This window comes from Rhincodon typus, chromosome 4 (assembly GCF_021869965.1).
Source record: "Rhincodon typus isolate 14 chromosome 4, sRhiTyp1.1, whole genome shotgun sequence".
Taxonomy (NCBI): domain Eukaryota; kingdom Metazoa; phylum Chordata; class Chondrichthyes; order Orectolobiformes; family Rhincodontidae; genus Rhincodon; species Rhincodon typus.
Genome location: NC_063335.1, coordinates 79681008 through 79700174, shown reverse-complemented (window position 1 = coordinate 79700174; position 19167 = coordinate 79681008). Strand labels below are relative to the sequence as shown.

Sequence of the window (19167 nt, the reverse complement as noted above, 5' to 3'; positions counted from 1 at the left end):
GGGGGGGGACCGAATAGGACCGGAACAAGGAATGTTCCATGTACCCCATGAAGAGACAGGCATAACTAGGGCCCATGCGGGTGGGCCCTAATTCTGTGGCTGGAGGGATATGTTCAAGAACGAAGGGTTGCACTTGAACACAGTTGGGAGAAATATTCTGGTGAGCAAATTCACTTGAGCTGTCGGGGAGGATTAAAACTAACCGGACAAGGGCTTCGGTACCAAACTGTCATGCTAAACAATATAAAGAAGATTCACAAAAACTGGGAGAGATGGAGTTAGAAACAGTACTGATTTGGGTGGCGCCTTGGAAGATACATGGCAGGTGTTAGAGGGTAGTAGCCTTCAAAAGAACATTGGATAAATACTCAAAGGGAAATAAAATGCAAAGAAACAGAAAAAGCAGGAAAATTGAAGCTTCAAAAAAAACTTAGAAACTGGACAGTATGTCCATGATATAAACTCTGAAATTTGTACGAGGCACAGGATCACAATTTGCATACTTGAGCATCTTCTGTCCATTTCAGGCAATTGCATTCATATTTATAAGCCCACCTTAACATTGCATAAAAATAAAATCAAGGAACTAAAATCCGGAAATCTGAAAAAAAAAGTGCTGGAGAAGCTCAGCAGGTCTTGCAGCATCCGTAGAAAGAAGAACACAACATTTTGAGTCCGAGTTAGTAGGAACTGCAGATGCTGGAAAATCTGAGATAACAAGGTGTACAGCTGGATGAACACAGCAGGTCAAGCAGCATCAGAGGAGCAGAAAGGCTGACGTTTCAGCCTAGACCTTTCATCAGAAATGAATTGGAAAACTTCATCAATTTTGTCTCAATTTCCACCCTGCCCTCACTTTCACCTGGCCTATCTCGGACTCCTCTCTTCCCTTCCTCGACACTTCTGCTTCCATTTCTAGGGATAGACTGGCTACTAATATCCACCAGAATCTAGCAGGAGGGTTTGACAATAATAATCAGACATTTCTGATGAAGGGTCTAGGCCTGAAACATCAACCTTCCTGCTCCTATGATGCTGCTTGGCATGCTGTGTTCATCCAGCTCTACACCTTGTTATCTGACATTGAGTCCAGTGACTCTTCGTCAGAACTGAAAATAGCTGGGAAAGAATTACATTTATGCTGATGATGAGTGGGGTAAGGGATGGGTGAACTGGAGGGCGGAGGGGAGGAAGAGTGTGATTGCAGTACATGGACTCAAAGTGTTTACACTGTTTTCTTTCTACAGATGCTGCCAGACCTGCTGAGCTTCTCCAGCACTTTTTTTGATGTAATATTAACCAAACAAACAGGGTTGAGCTTTGAAGGAGCAGCTGACACTCCTCCGCTTCAGAGTACTCAAATCATTGGCTACTTATTTCTCACATGTAAAATTCCAGGCTGTCAGTTCGTTTTCTCACCTACTTTTGCAATGCCAGCTCTGATGGATTAATCTAAAACTGATGTCCCATTGTCCTAAATCTTTCCCAGCTTCATTTTCAAAGAGTGTATTGTCTCGATCTCAGCTATTCCCCATACAGAAGCACGCTGTTTACTATAGACTTCTGTACCAATAAATGTATAACTTTCTGATAGTGTTACATTTATGAGCACTTGTCAATGACTCCGCAACCACAGTTATTGGTCTTTCCCTCATCATTTTCAAAATTCTTCAGAATATTAATATCTATTTGAACTGTTCTACACTGGTCAAAATCAGTCATCTCCATTTTCTCCAAATAAAAGGTTTCCCATCCTTGATATCAGCCCCTTCAATCTAATGATGGAAGAAAGACTGCAGAAGCTGGATTTAAGCAGACATGGCCAAGAGAATATTTGAAAAGGGTGATAAGAATCATGAAGAGTTTAGATAGAATTCATAAAGATAACCTGTATCTGGATTGCTCCTTGTCCTTTTATATAATGAATCTAAACCATGTGATACTCTTATCATTACTTTTCAGATATTCTCTCATTGGAACATTCCTAATGTGATCTACATCATTCTCTAATATAAGATCCAGCAATACCTCCTTCCCAGTGGCACAAGAGGCACTCATCCAAACAAAAACAAAAACAAAAACAAACATTCTCCTGAGCACACTTGAGAAATCCCACTTCCCCCAACTTTAAAACATTCACTGCTCCATTCAACAAAGTAGCCTATGGACTGGCTGTTCTTTCTGTAAAAGATCTACTTAAAACTTCACAGCAAATATTCCAACTGTGACCTTCTGTTCCTTGATACAGAACCTGATGTGTGTGTAGGGAAAGCAGTAACCACCTTTGGCCAACTCTCAAGACATACAAGAAATAACAAGGACCAAGCTGATGGTCAATGATGTCTACGTTCTCAGCAACATTGTACTGCTGTGAAACATGGATAGCTTACAAGTATTGAAGGACAGAGCTCGATAATTTACATTTTTGCTGCCTACTGCACATATGGGTGTATTCAGTAAAAAAACACACCAATATATGAGACCTCTTAAAGACAGATCTCTCATGTTCATAGCGGTTGTGGGCTGGTATATAACACCATGATGCCTAGTGGCTATGTGGCTTGACAATAGATAACAATGCTGAATACAACAGCCTACAATGGCAATTTATGCTTCATGTTTAGCACTTGTGGCAAAACCTGCTTCTCAAGGATTGACTCTTCAACCATCAGTAACAGTGTGCTATATGAAGACAATCCATCTGAAATAGGCTTATTTTCTGCTTGTTCATAGTCTTCAGTAATGTAAGGATGCCTGTGACGTTTTCATTACTGGAGTTATTCAATTATGTGCATATTTGCATAGGCAATGTAAATCAGTGGGCTTGATTGGTAGTAAACATTTGATCTAGTCTCTACATTTTAGCAAGACGCAGGATAGAGCAAAAGATAGTGCAAATGATGTTTCAGGTAATTAAGACATAAGAGATGTTGCACTTTGGTAAAACAAACAAGGCCAGGACTTATACAATTAATGATAGGGCCTTGGGTAGTATTGTAGAACAGAGACACCCAAGGGTTCAGGCACATAATTGTTTGAAATTTATGTCGCACGTAGACAGGGTGGCTAATAAGGCATTTAGAATGCTTGCCTTCATTGCTCAGGCCCCGAGTATAGGAGTTGGGACATCATGTTGATATTGTTCAGGACATTGATGAGGCCTCTTCTGGAGTACTGTGTCCAGTTCTCGTCACCCTGTTACAGAAAATGTATTATTAAAATGGAGAGGGTTCAGCAAAAAAGTTTGCCAGGATGTTGCCAGGAATGGAGGGTTTGAGTTATAAAAATATGCTGGGACTTTGTTCACTGGAACGTAGGAGGTTGAGGGGTGACGTTATAGAGACTTACAGAATTGAGGGACATAGATAAGGTGAATATGAAGGTCTTTGCCCTAACATGGGGGAGTTCAAAACCTGGGGGACATATTTTTAAGGTGAGAAGAGAAAGACTTAAAGAGGATATGAGGGGCAACTTTTTTGTTTTAAATACAGAGTGGTTTGTGTGTGGAATGAATTGCCAGAGGAAGTGGTGGATGCAGGTACACTTAAAACGTTTAAACAACATTTGGATAAGTATATGAATAGGAAAGGTTTGGAGGGATATTTGCCAATTGCAAGCAGATGGGACTAGTTTAGTTTGAGACCATGGTCAGTATGGACTATTTGGACAGAAGGGTCTGTTTCCAAGCTGTATGACTCTGAGATACAAGAGCACATAGTGGTGATAGGTTTGCAGGGAGGTGGTGGGTGGGGGGAATGTGTTATGGGTCACTAGTGTTGGTGCGGTGGATTTAAGAACATTAGAAATAGGGATTAGGGAAGCAAAGTAAAGATAAATGTTTCCACAAGAACTGAGAGTGAGAAGTTCAGGGTGTTATTGGCAAAGTGCAGTGCTTCGATAAAATGGTATATTTACATGTAAAAAGTTCGTAAATGCCTTCAGTAATTAATAAAATGATTTGCTTCACTTAAAGAAACTTCCAAACCATTTTGTCTGATAATGCGACCCACTGAAGGGTCCTCTGTGACCTGCCAAGCTGTTGTTCAAAACAAGTAAATGTAACGTGAAGATCTTGTAAGTAGCTCCTCCTCTAATTGGTAGTCACTTCTCTCCTGCCTGTGCTACCAATAGGCTCAACCAATTAGCAGGAACTGCAAGAAGGAAAATGCCTGCGATTGAGGAGCAGTGCAATGATAATGGTTTCACTTAGCCCAAAGCATGGAGTTGCATGAAGTGAGCCTCCCTTTCCCTTCGAGGCTCTCTCTCTCTCTCGCCCATCCCACCTTTCAGCTTCCATCATCCTTCCCTGCCCTTGCAACCTTCTCTCCCCCACACCTGGTACACTGCTTTTGGCCCCCTTGTGGTCTCCACCCACCATCCCCTGCACCCCACTTCTCTCACCCAATCCCCTAACAACGTCCTTAGTTTCCCTTCGTTCTCTTCTAGCCTCCCCTGTAAACGCCTGCTCTCCTCCTTCCCTGAAACCCAGCAAAAACCTGCTTTGATGAAAGGAGGGCTCTCCTCTCTGTCTCTCTCTACTGCCATCCCCAACCATTTTCAAAAGTGTGATATAACGCAATAAATTAGGTCAGTTAAGCCCTACATTATTACATGAACATTGGGCCAATTTTGCAGAAATTAGTGATAGCAAATATATTCAGTGGCCTCTTTTGGCAAGCCTTGGAAGAGTTCTACTTATTTCATTCATTGCATGAAATCTGAATTAATTGGAAGTGTGCTAATTTATGTAAATATAAAATCCCAATGACCAGCCAGTTTAAAACATTCATATTCATTAAATGCACAGTCAAAGTACAAAGTAGATATATTACCATCGAGTCTCAGTAGGTTTATTTGAGTAGCGAGCTATTCAATAGAACATGTTTGCTCATCTCAGTTAGGATGCCTGGAGAATCACTACATTTGGCTTAAAACTTGAGTAACAAACAAAATATTAGGCAGGTTTCCCACTTCTTATCATCTATCTTACTTTCCAGCCACTCAGGTTGGAAGTTGAAGGGAGATCATAAACAGGCTCTACTCTGATTGCTAATTTTATCACCTAATAGCCTGGTGACAGTCACTATCAAAGAATGCAGATCTACATAGAGGGTGTCTAATAACCCTGAAACACCAACGATTCAATCCCTTCAAGATGAGGAATCGAGTGTGACAACTACACATTCAGTTCACTTTGTAGCTAATTAATGTAGTCAGTTACAGAATTTTAGTTTTATTAAAATGCAGATTTGTGTCATGTTTAAGAGTACTGATTCACTATACAAATTTACTCCCAATCAGCACATGCCCCAAAATCAAAAATCAAAATCCCAGGCAAAAGACAAAAGCGCTCAGCAGGTTTGGCAGGAACTGTGAAGGGAGAAACATTTAATGTTGACATCATTTGGAATTGGAAAACGTCAGATGTAGGTTTAAGGCAATTGCATACAGATAAAAGAACAAAAGGCATGATTATGCAAGGCACAGTTAGGTCAACTCTCCCGCTCCAGGCAATGTGCTCATTTGTCTAAGGATTGCTGATCACGATGTATGTTTAATATCACTTTAGGGGAAGGTGAGGAGGCAAGCCCCAAGGACCACCTCAGTTGGGTCAGCAAATGAATCTACGTTGCTAGCATCATTTTGCACCAAATCGAGCCATCTAGCTAAATGGACTAACTGACAACATCATGGGATGTGTCTAAAGGAGATGTAAATATACAAAAAAAAAGACAGAAGGACAAAACAAAAATGGTGCCAGAGATTATGATGCGAGATTGTTGAACTAAAGAGAGTCTGGAAAGTCACAAATTGCCTAATCAAGGAATGAGATGCTGCTCCTTGAAGTGACCAATGATGCATCGAGATATAGAGTAGAGGGGAGAATTAAAAAGGATAGGCAACTGGAAGCTCAGATTAATGCTTGTTGACCAATGGGAGCACTCCACTGGTGATCACCCTATTTCTTTTCCGTCTCACTTCTGCAGATGAGATGAGAAGGTAAATTAGTAAACAAGGTACAAGTAATTGAAAGAAGAAATAGAAGTAAATTGCTCTCTTACATGAAAAGAATGCCTGGGGCCTTGGTCAGTGAACAGATGGGAGGTAAAATGGTAGATGGCTTGCATTTGGGTGGGATAAAAGTGCCATGGAAAGGAGTGAGGGTGTCACAATTATTGAGTGAAACAGAGTGCAGAGGAAACAGCCTCTTCAGAATGATGAGTAGAAGATGTCTTGAAGAGCATAGAAGATCAGGCAGGGAAAGGGAATGAAAGTAAAAGTGGAAGATGTAGCATGGACACAGCAGAGGATCTTCTCAATCAGGATACAAGCAAATAGAATGGAGTAGTTACAGGAAGTGATGTGTGAGAAAGTACAAAGTACAGTCAGAGTAGCAGTGTGAAGCAGTGTACTTATGGTGAATATTGGTCAATATGGAGACAGAGAAATCAAAGGAAGGAAGAACGAACCAAAAGGCGGACAATGGAAAGGTATGACAAGGATGAAAATTGGAAACAAAGTTAATGAAATTTTCAAATTTAGCGTGCAAGCAGGAATCTGTACCAGAAAAAGTCGTGAGGGAGACTATCAGAGCAACACTAAAGCAAAAGAATGTTCCATCTATCTCACGAAATGGCGAGCATAGCTAGGGATCATATGCATTTGATAATAATCATTTTTATCTAGAGGAACAGAGTGGTATCAAAAGGAGAAATTGTTTAATGTGAGAACAAATTTAACCAAGTGGAGGAAAGTGGCTGTGATTGAAAACTAGTTGGGTATCCATTCAAGCAAGTTGTGAAGAGCCTACAGACTGTCCTGTTGGGGAATCGTGGTGTAAAATAATCTGTCATCCACAGTGAAAAGGAAATGGTTGGGGTCCAGAAATTGTTAAAGTGGTAGGCAGCATTATCAGGGTTTGAAATGTAGGTGGAAAGGTCCTAAACATGGCAAACAATAAAGTCAAGTCGGAGAAAAAAAACCATCTCCTTGGAGCATGAAGAGGGTGAAATGATCAGTCTATTAAGATAATTCTATTTATGGATCTTGGGAGAGGTAGAAATGAGAAGTTTGTGGTTGGGGGACTATGAAGTGGGGAGCTATGAGGAGAAGATCTTCAAAGGAGGTAGGGTCAAAACAATATTGAAGAATCATAGTTTGATGCTTGGTTGTGAGGCCCTGATCTAGGAGCAGATGAGTTGGCATGCAGCTTCCACTGGTTGTTTCACCAAATACAACACACCAGGCTTGATGGCAACAATTGCATTTGATTTCTGTCTGCTGTGTTGTCTGCTACTGTTCCTCCACCTGTGCCCAACCATTCTTCTGATTGTCAAGGACTAGCTATTCTTCCATGCGTCCAGCTTAATATATTTTCATTGATTTCCTTTTTTTTTTGCAATTCATTCAGATACAAATAATGCAGCTATCAAGATTAACCATGAAAACACTTAGTTTATTCAATTTTTTAAAAAATTAATATTTGATTCCTTTATATCCCTTTTATCATTGCTGTACTGTGGCCTGCTCTTCATCATATTCTGAGTGGGGTCTGACACAGCCTCAGCAGTATGACTGTTGTATTCTAACCCTCTTGAAACAAATGCTAATATTGCATTTGCCTTCCTAACTGCCAACTGGACTAGCATATTAGCCTAGAGATCCTGAACTAGGACTCCCAAGTCCCTTTGTGCTTCAGAATTCCAAAGCTTCTCCCCCATTTAGAAGACAGCCTGTACCTCTATTCGTCTTACTAAAGTATATAATCTCTCACTTTCCCACATTGTATTGCATTTGCCACTTCTAGCCTGTTCAATTTTTTCAGCAGCCTCTCTGCTTCCTCACTACCTGTTCCTCCATTTATCTTTATGTTATCTGCAAACTTAGCAACAATGCCCTCAGTTCCTTCCTTCAAGTTTTAATGTATAACGTGAATAGTTGAGGACCCACACAGACCCCTGTAGAACTCCACTAATTACTGGTTGCCATCTTGAAAAAGACCCCTCTATCCCTATGTTTTGTCTACTGCCAGTTAGCCAATCCTCTATCTATGCCAGTACCTTGCCCCTAACACCATGGGTTCTTATCTTATTCAGCAGCTGCCTGCATGGCATCTTGTCAAATACCTTCTGGAAGTCCAAACAAGGCGTGACCTCCCGTTGATGAAACCTTTCAGACACAGCCCTATTTTTCCACGCACTTCCAAGTCTAAAATTTCAACTAATACGGAGGTCAGGCTAACTGGCCTACAGGTTCCGGTCTTCTGCCTTCCTTCTTAAACAGGCGTGTTACCTTAGCCATTTCCAGTCCTCTTGGACCCTCCCCGACTCCAGTGATTCCTGAAAGATCATCAATGCCTCAACAAGCTCCTCGGCCATCTCCTCCAGGAGGTCTGGGTAGTCCTTCTGGTCCGGGTTATTACTGCACCTTCTAGACCTTGCAGTTACCCCAGCATTTTCTCCTTGGTGATGGCCACCACACTCAACTCTGCCCCCCGACTCTCGAAGTTCTGGTATGCTGGTGTCTTCCACTCTGAAAACCGATGCAGCGTGCCTATTCATTTCCTCTACCATTTCTTTGTTCCCCGTTGCTACTTCCCCAGCCTCATTTCTTGTGGTCCAATGTCCACTCTTGCCTCTTTCCTATCTTTGAGATATCTAAAAAACAAATGCTGGCAATCTTCTTTTATATTACTCACTAGCTTACTCTCAGATTTCATTTTCTCCCCCCGCTTATAACGTTTTTTTAAAAAAAAAAAAGCAATCCTCTGCGAGTTTTTAAAGACTTCTCGATCCTCTGGCTTCCCACTAATTTTCATCACATTGTAGGAGTCAGTCAAAATGAATGTCATAAAACAGAGCTAGAAAGCAACAATATTTCAAGTTTATGGGTAAATTGAATCAGCCATGCACCAAAAACTCCAGATGTTCAAAAGTGATATTTCTTAAGTTACAAAGACAGAAAATACACAGCTACAAGTTCCGTATGAAACCACCTTATAATTGGTCTATTGGCACTAATGTGCTTTCTCTGTTATAAGCCTACAATGGTTAAGAGTAGCACTGTTACTGTTGAACAGAAATGTAGAAATCACTATTGTATGCAATCTATTTAAATTATTCAATTTAGCTAGCTGAGAGAATGCTCCTTCTGGTGCTATAAGTCTCAATTTCTGACAGAATGTTGTCATCATTTGTCTCACCACAATTAAGTTGTTATTTATTTTGAAATATTTATTGCAGCATATTGGTATAGTCATGGAATTATCTGAATGCAAAAGTACTGTGCTAGAAACTTAAGCTGTCAAGCTGAATTCCCAGTTGGGGTGATTTCCTTTGCCCTGCTCTCAAATATCCATGGCGCATTATTTTACATCATATCAGGATTGAGCAACTGGGCAGATGCAAAACAAAGCATTCAAAGAGCTGGAGGTGACCAACCACATATGGTTCAGCTGTTTCAAGTTAAACATGGGAGATGATGGTTTAATAGTAATGTCACATCACTAAAAAAATCCAGAAGCCCACTCTGAAGTCATTGGTTCAAATCCCACTTTGGCAAATGGTGTAATTTACATTCAAACAACAAAATCCAGAACTGAAAAGCTAGTCTTAACAATGGTGACTATGACAGCTGTGATTAATTCTTGAAAAAATCTCAGCCATCCTTACATCTTCCCTACATGTGACTCCAGATTCACAACTGGAAACAAGACCTCCGGGCTCAGCGGACACTACTACTGCACCAGGACGCAAAATGTTCACCATCAGTGGTTCAGCAGCAGGAGTACTGATCTGCTGGTTGGGTCCTAAAGAACATAGTTCCTAGATGGAGTCTGTGGCAGTTGTGAAGGAACTAACAAGTGGGAAAAACATATTTGATATCATCCTTGTAAATTTGCTGGCATAACGATATGGATGTTGGGTGAGGAATGGCTCAGCTTCAATGGGCTACGCTTGAAGAGGCCCTGATAGTCTGTGTCAAAACTCAGATAACTAATGTTAACTTGGCCTAGGTACTAGAGGGCACCAGCACTAAAACTCCCTCCTCCGGCTCCTAGTGCTTTGCAGAAGAAAAATTTGACACCAAGTCACATAAGGCAATATTACAGCAGATGATGAAAGGCTTTGTCTAAGAGCAAGGTTTCAAGGTACATTGTAAAAGGAAAAATCACGAAGAGTTGTAAATGTTTAGCAAGGGAATACAACAGCTGGGGTTTAGGCAGCCAAACAGCAATTACAGAAGGAGAGGGAAGAGGTCTTAGAGGGAAATAAATGATGCAAACTTAAAAATCAAGGCAAGCATTATTTGACCAGGAGCAAGTGATGGCCAGTGAGCACAGCGGTGATGCGTGAACCAGATTTAGTGCAGGCTAGGAGATAGATAGCAGAGTGTCAAGATGACTTCAAGTCTATAGAGTTGAATGTAGGAGAACAGCCAAGAGTGTGCCTAAAAGTCACGTTCAGAGGGAACCAAGGCATAAAGAAACATTTCAGCAGCAGATGAGCAGCGATAGGAATGAAGTTGGATGGTGTTACACAGGTTGAAATAGGTGGTCTTAGTGATGGCCTGGATATGTTGTTGAAGCTTACCGTGGGTTCAAATCTGGCAACAAAGTTGCAAACAGTTTCATTTAGTCTTGTCGCCAGACTGAAGGAATCAAGTCAGTCTTTAAAGAACAGATTTGAGTAGAGAGTGAAGAAGATTAATTCAGTCTTAAATTGGAAAGACGCCAGTACTAGATATCACGTAAGCAGCCTCAAAATTTAGCAGTGTTGGAGGAAGAGAGGTTGAGGTAGAGTTGGATGTCATCAGCATAATTTTGAAAACTAGGGTGCTGCCTCAGAATGACATCTACAAGGGCAGCATGTAGCTTATAAAGAGCAAGGGGTTAAGGGGGATCCACAGGTAACAGCACGGGAGTTAAGTCAAGACACTAGAATGGATACTCTGACTATAAACAAACAAGCAAAAAAGAAAAAAAAAAGACAGACAAGAAATGGAACCAGGGAGGGCAATCCCATCCAGCTAGACAACAGAGAGGACAGGCATTGTAGGAAAAAATGTTAAGTATGTTAAAGACTGCAGATAGAAAAAGCAGGATGATCTAATGGAATACTTTAAAAACACAAGCAGGACAACATTGGATAGCCAAAATTATTGGTTTTAAAACTGAGTGAGGAACAGGCGTGCTAATAAAACTGCTATAAGATGTTTTCTAAACAACTAATTTTGAAACAGGTGGGGCTTGATGCTAGGCGTCCCGGCTCAGAGGTAGATACATTACTACCGCACCACTAGAATTCACCTAAAATGAAATAAGTCATAAAGTAACTGTTTAGCAAAACCATATAGTTAGCTTGAAGTGGCGAGCGGAGTTCTACTTACCACTTAAGTCAGTAATACGATTGTATGATAAATTCAATCTCGTTAAATTGATAAGTCCATTAAGTCCTAAAGAGAAAATAGTATTTTTCAAAGTTATTGTTAACAGCTTTTATGTAGAAACATATCTTGATAAATGTATCCATATAAATTACACATTCACATTTTAATATTCTCGTATACTGGCAATTTATAAATTGGAAATTCTAGTTACAAAATAGTTGTTTGATTTTACTGCTCTGAAACCAGTAGCTAAGTATTATCGGAGCAACACATGTACAGTCATAATTAGTGGCGAAACATAGATTGTCAATTTTCAAGTCCATCATCCGATTTTAATACCCCAGGAACATCATGGACTAACATGGTTCTAAAACAAAACACAGCAATATGGCTACTGTGATCACCTCACTACGGATTAAGACACAGTCAGAAAGCCAATTTGGAATAAAAGAAAGATTGTTTCCTGACACTCCCAAAAATCAACATTGTGCATGTGGTAGGTTCTGTGGATGTACATTTTCACCAGCAAAAAAATGGCAGCATCTAAGTAAGCACAATAAATGTGAGCGAAAGGGATGGAATGACCTCAGGCAAGGATACTGTGCAATCACATTTTGCACACGTTAACTGAAAGTGTGTTTTGGGGTGTCATCAGACAATTCTTCAAATCAAATTGTCTGAAATGAAATTATAATTTTTCCCAAAGATATGGAAATTAGTCAACCGAGTCAAGCGTCATGAAACTTGCATCGGTTTAAATTGCCACTTGTGTGAGAAGTTGCACATATTGAACACTAAAGGGTTGCCTGCAAATGTCAAGTTTGCAAAGACAATGAAGTCAGACTAGGGAGTACACAAATAAACAAATGTTTCCATAGCTTGTTGGCAAAGAAGCAGAGTGAAAGAAAGAAAATGGATTTGTAAAGGATTGGAAGACATTCTCTCCGTCACCTCAAGATCTTGAAAGGCGGCATCACTGATTTAAAAAACATTGGGAAAACATTCATTCACCAAGAATTCATTATTGCTCAGGATACAAGATGTTGGCTAAACAGCCATGGTCTCAGGTTCAAATACGAGAACTCAAAGAACTTTTAAAACTGCATATATTTTATTTTCTTACTGTACTAGGTACTGTCACTGCTTAAACTTTATACCCGTGTTCTGGTGTGTGTTTGATGTCACATTTTGTGCCATTTTTACTCAGGGCCAGCAAGCAATAAAATTACTCTTCCACTCAAAAAAACTTTGTAAGTGGCTCCTTAATTTTGACTACTATGTTTTAATTGAAGTTGTGTGCAAAAAAGAGATTTAAAAATATTTGTTGTAAGTGACTGAGAGGGAGTTAAAAGGAGAGAAGCTGATTCTCCTTTTTGTAACAAGACACTTATACATCCAGAACAGGTGACTGCACATGATTACAGTGAATAATGAAGAAGAAAATGGAATCAGAGAGACATTCCTTTACACAGTGTTAAGAGTTTTATAGTACAGATGGTCCCTTGGCATGGTATGTCTGCGCTGGCTGTCTGAATAAGTTATCTTGTGGGAAAAATCTAACACCATTTAAAACATCACAAGCTTTTCTAACCCGAAACCTTGTCAGGTTCATACACAATTCTCTCAGTTCTAGCAAAAACTCAGTTTCTCAAGTATCTATTCCTACTTTCAACCTCTCAATTCTTGCAATATTTTAGTTAAATCCTATTGCACCTTTCCCATTAATAAATGTTCGTTCCACAAGAGAGTGGCCAAAACTGTATTCAATAGTTAACGGTAACATAAAACAAGGTCTGAAGTAAAGAAAACAAAGCAGAATCAGCACATCTCAACAATATGATAACGTCAATGTTTTACATTAGTTTCAGTGAAATGTCATTTACAAACCTTCTACTTTGGTTATAAAGTTACAAGATAGATTTAGTGTGTGTAAGGCCACCAATCTGTCCAATCCTTCAATACGCGTAATCCGATTGGAGGAGATATCAAGGTGTTGCAACTGCTGCAATTGGCCAAGGGCTTCAATTCTGGTGATTTGATTACAGTGAAGATTGAGCGTGCGAATCTTTGGGCTTAAAGGTACCTCTAGCAAGCTATTAAAAATTAAAACAAAATTAATTTGCATAAATTCTGGATTCCTGTGTTTTATAACAATATTGGAAAGACTGAACAAAAAAAGGAAGCAGAGAAAACAAGTTAATATGTTAAGTTCAGACTAGTCATCAGAATTTATTTCAAATATATACTAATAAATTAAGATTTATGAATTAGACCACAGTAAATCAGAATTTCAGGTGAACTGAATTTGTGAAGTGAGGATATGATCCTTTGACAGTGATCTACTATTACTTCTTGAATACATGTATTTGACAAATTAAATTAAATAAAATTAAATGAGCAAACAGTCTTTTTGTATTCGGACTGTCTTCACAACAGATCATATAAAAAAAATTTCGGAAATAAAAAGATTTGTACTTTTAAAAGGATTATTTTCCTAATTTAAAACTTTCCACCCACCTTTATAAGGGCACACAGCAGTTTTACCAAAAAGCCAAGTATTCTTCTTATTCACATAACCCAAACATGGAACTGGAAAAAAATCCTGTTCACTCTACAAAACCATATGTTGTTCGATCTTTAGATATTAGTCAACTATATCAAGAATTTTGAAACAAGTAGAGAAACACCATTAGATTGTAAAATTAACACCGAGGTTCACAAAATATCTTCTGTTTTACTTGGAAAATTTGTACCAATTTTGAAAATAATTTTTTGGGTGATTATTGGCTTTTTTAAAAAAAAAATTAAAAATCAGCAGGCGGTCTTATCCTTGTACTCAATGTTTATTTTAAATCCAAAAGCAAAGTATGTATTTCTACAAGCTCCAAGTTCCTTTTATATAGAATTTTTTGAGGAGGTAACAAAGAAATTAGACAAAGGAGAGCCAGTGGATGTGATGTACTTGGATTTCTAACTTCCTGCGCCACACAGGAGGCTGCTAAACAAAATAAAAGCCCATGGTGTTAGGACAAGGTAGCTGACTGACAGAAGGCAAAGAATAAGGTTAAGGGGGTCTTTTTCAGAATGGCAGCAGTGACTAGTGGAGTTCTCGAAGGGTCAGTGTTGAGACCTCAACTATTCACATTATACATTAACGATCTGGATGAAGGAACAAAGGGTGTTGCTGTTACATTTGCTAATGACAAAGATAGGTGGAGGGACAGACAGTGTTGAGGAAGTGGAGAGGCTGCAGAAAGACTTGAGCCAGGCTAGGAGAGGGGGAAAAGAAGTGGCTGATGGAGTACAATATGGTTAAGTTGAGGTTATACTTTTTGGTAGAAAGAAGAGAAATGTAGACTATTTGCTAAATGGGGAAAAAGCCTTTATAAATCTGGAGTCCTACATTAGGACTCTTATAAGGTTAACATACAGGTTCAGTTGGCGGTTAGGAAGTCAAATGCAATGTCAGTATTCATTTCAAGAGAGGTAGAATACAAGAGCAGAGATGTAATGCTGAGGCTGTACAAGGCTTTGGTCAGATCGCATTTGGAACATTGTGAGCAGCTTCCGTGTCTCAGGAAGGATGTGCTAGCATTGGACAGTTTCCAGAGGAGGTTTACAAGAACAATTGCAGAGATGAAGGGCTTGTCATATGAGGAGCAGTGAGTACTCTCGACCTTTACGCGATGGAGTTTAGAAGATTGAGGGGAGGATGTGATTGAAACTTAGGAGTACTGAGATTTTTGGATAGATTGGGCACAGAGAAGATGTTTTCACTTGTAGGAAATACTAGGTCCCTAGGGCACAGCCTCAGAGTGAAGGGACAACCCTTTAAAACTGAGAGGAGGAGGAGGAATGTCTTGAGCTAGAGGGTGGTTAATGTGTGGAATTCATTGCCACAGAATGCTGTGCAGGCAAAGTCATGGAGCATATTTCAAGATCAAGAGCGTATTTCAAGATTACATTCAAGTTAGCTAGGTTCTTGATTGGTATGGGCATTAAGGGTCATAGGCAGAAGGCAGGAGAATGGAGTTGAGAAACATCTCAGCCATGATTGAATGGCAGATCAGATTCATTGGGCCAAATAGCCTAATACTGCTCTGATATCTTATGGTCTTATAGTCGGCTTCGTACATAAGAGAGTGTATGTGACAAGCATGGAAAGGATTAAAAGCATAGACATTGATGAGTAAATAATGGAATTGCTAGGGGATGTGGAGTAGGGAGGGAAGGGAACTGGGGAAAGAGAGACAATTGAAAACCCAGCCTAAGAATTTTTCTTCAGTATCACTTTTAAGAAAAAGCTTATTTTTGACTTGAGGCAATCAGGACAATTTTCAAGAAATACCAGGTAAAAGGGAAGTCATTAAAATGCTAATTTTCAAGACATATCTTTGATAAGTCAGTAAAATTCAACAGACTTTTCATGTGATTTAGCTGCCCTTCTCCAATAATTAAACAAACTGTTTTAACAACACCACTTGCAGTTTCAGAGCGGAATACCAGAAAATAAGTTAGAATAAAAATTCTATCATAATTGTACCAAAAGGGTAAAACTCAGATCCTGTAATTTGAAAATGGCAGAGTTATTAAAGCCATTTGTCAGCACGTTGGACAGACAGACTTGTCATATGATGAAAACTAAACAAGGACATTTAATAAAGCACATTTTTGTAATGTCAGAAATTAAAGTTCTTGACTAGAAAAAGAACAATACCTTATCTAAAAGCTATCAATAGGCAGAGAATTTGGGTTGGCCTCTATGTGAGGGAGTTGAACCAGGTTCTCGTTAAAGAGATCGGAAATGCACTTCACTGAAATGGAACAAATCTGCCACTGCAGCGAACAAACCACAAGAAATTAGTCTTCTTAAAATCTATTCTTTGTGGACCAAAATAGAATCACAGGCGTCCAATGTTTCAAGACCTCATCTTGAGAAAATAGTTTGATGGAGAACTCTTGAAATTGTAGGACCAAACTACATACCACCTTTAGTAATGGCAAATTTTTCTGAGTGTGTATCTGCATCTGTATGCATGAGTGTAGCTGCAAATATTCTTTTTTGAAACCTATGAGAGAACTTGTCATTTGTGTGTGTTGTAACTGATGAGAACATGTCTCTGGTTGACCAAGAAATTGGAAACAGGGGTAAGATTCCCATCGTCTCTCACTCCTGCCTGTAACAAGAGCTATTTGTGATCTATTTTGCAGTGGAAGGGTAGAAGTTTCCTGCTGTCATGTATTCTGGTCTTTAGCTAACAAAGGAGATGGCAGAGACAGGTGTTGTAATAGCAGCAAAATAAGGGTAAGAAGCAATCCAAGTTAAAGAACACATTAGTTAGATTCAAGATAATGCAGCACAAATTTGACAAGTCTAATTTTAGAAAACAGTTTGGAAATAGTAGATAATAGTGAAAGTTAGAAGTAGGCATGGGCACGGTTTACACCAGTTTTGAAGGTCAAGTATTTTCTCAGATACTGTTTTCAGTGAAGACAAAAAAAACAGATGATTTCAAGGAAGGCAAGCATTGGGGATCTCTGAAGCCTTGGTGGGAAAAGAAGATCTACATAAGAGTGAAAGTGTCAAAAGGTGTAAAAAGGTAAAGGCTAAGAGAAATACTGAAAGATCAATGAACTGCTTTTCAAGATGTTTAACATAATTAATGACAATTAATGTGAACTTAGATGGGAGCTGTGTAGCCAAAAAAGGCAACATTAATAATAATAATGTTAGACTCACTAAATTTTGATCAAGTTCAAATAGGCCAATGTGTCATCCTAGATGAAGGTTTAGGTAGAGAGAGAATTTTACATGCAGAGGAAATTGGTATGCTCAAGACTGCAGTACAGAAATAAAGGATGTTCAGAGGTTTACGCAGAGATTAATTACTACAATGCTGTACAAGCAAGTTAATTAATTGTTTCAATTTCTAGAGCTGACCTCATTTTTAGAAGTGTACATCCAGATAAGAGTTCTTGTAGCACAGTGATAATGTCCCTGCCTCTGGGCCAGAAGGCCCTAGTTCTCATGACTTGTCTGAACAAGTTGTTTCAAAAATACTTGCATTCCGAATAAATCACTTCTGTTTTCCTACTTCTAACTTTCACTATTATCTACTATTTCCAAACTGTTTTCTAAAATTAGACTTGTCAAATTTGTGCTGCATTATCTTGAATCTAACTAATGTGTTCTTTAACTTGGATTGCTTCTTACCCTTATTTTGCTGCTATTACAACACCTGTCTCTGCCATCTCCTTTGTTAGCTAAAGACCAGAATACATGACAGCAGGAAACTTCTACCCTTCCACTGCAACCTTAAAATTTCAAAATTTGAGACATCAGGGAACACAATAATACCACTTGATTAAAAAAAGCAAATATACAGAGTCAACTTAATCACAGTAATCATTTATTCATCTAGCAAGTGGGTATATTACATTTAGTAGAATGGTATGCTGTAGCAATAGTGCCCCTACCTCTGGGCCAGGAGGTCTGGATTCAATGCTGTGTCCCACTGTGACATCACATCTGTGAACAGGTTAATTAAAAATACCTAAAACAACTAGTGCTCTTCATGCAAGAAGATTTCAACTTTTTTTTTTTTTTTATAAAATCTCTGGCACCTCATAACACATCAATGTCACTGTCTCAACCTGTCTTTACATTTATTTGCGAGGGAACTGGCAGATGTCTTGCATTGTTTTAAGAAAATTATCTTCAACAAAGCTGATTTTCATTGTTAAGACATCTAATTAATTAGCTGTTCAACATCCTGGAAAGCAATTCATTCACATCATTGTGAATGAGCACCAGCTTGAAAAACTTAATTAAGGTAAATGATTTCAATAAATGGTAGAATATTTTAAAAGCAATGGTGTCAGCAGCAGTGATTAACTGTTGAAATAAAGCAATTCTAGTAATAATTGCCTAATTGCTGTCAATTTATTATTCATTTTAAGAATGACACATTTATTAGTACATTAGACATAAAACGAGCAGACCAACTGTTTGCCAAACTTGGAAGTGCTAACTAAGAACAGGGAAAATGAATGAACCTGACTTCAGTCCATGCCCACTGCAACATGATGAATGTCATTAACAAACAACTTCAATGTCAAACCAAAGAATCTATCGTAGATATACTTTTCTTTCAGCTAAACTTAAAGGAACTATTTCCCAGAAGAAATTAAAGTTAAAACTGTTCAAATATGAATTAAAAAGGCACTACTGGACTAAGGTCAAGAAACTAGAAAAATTAAACATCCAATTCCTCTTCCAACTCTAGACATAAATCAATTAACAAATCAGAAAAGTTTAATGCACCCAAAATTTTCAGGAAGTGTCTCAAACTGGGAAAAATATCTTGGCCTAAATATTCTGATGGCCAGATAGTCATTGCAGCAGCACAGGCTGAAGTTGAGTGTCAGGACCTTGCTGAAGCCCAGACACAGCAAACTCTATGGCAATTGCCTGGGAAATTGAATTTTGCAATGGGCAAATCACTTGCACCTGGAACCCTTCAAAAGAATCCATTAAAGTTGGAGAATTTGGAGGATTTTGCTTCAGTTAATCTAATTACCCCCAGGAAATGTTAGAGGATTAAATCCCAGTCTAACTCCTGGCTAACTATTTATTTGATATCTGCCAGTTCTTTTGTGCTGCTGGATATTTAAATCCCAGAATACAACACAAACACTGCTGTAAAAGAGGGCCTTGTTTGGCTTCCTCTGACTATTGGGCATTACAAGTAAACTGTTTATATTCAGTTATGTTCTGCA

The 19167-nt window shown here is 38.9% G+C and overlaps 1 protein-coding gene across 1 annotated transcript in view; it reads right to left on the bottom strand.

Annotated features, from left to right (window-relative positions):
- Window positions 1-18796, bottom strand: part of lrrcc1 (leucine rich repeat and coiled-coil centrosomal protein 1) — a 122356-nt gene extending 103560 nt beyond the window's left edge. Inside the window, exons 1-5 of the mRNA XM_048596141.1 lie at window positions 18713-18796; window positions 17866-17917; window positions 13276-13481; window positions 11389-11454; window positions 9672-9808 (exon numbers count right to left, since the gene is read on the bottom strand). Coding sequence (XP_048452098.1) covers window positions 9672-9808; window positions 11389-11454; window positions 13276-13481; window positions 17866-17917; window positions 18713-18785 — 534 coding nt within the window. The 5' untranslated portion in view covers window positions 18786-18796. The remainder of the gene's footprint in view (window positions 1-9671; window positions 9809-11388; window positions 11455-13275; window positions 13482-17865; window positions 17918-18712) is intronic.
- Window positions 18797-19167: the final 371 nt, after the last annotated feature.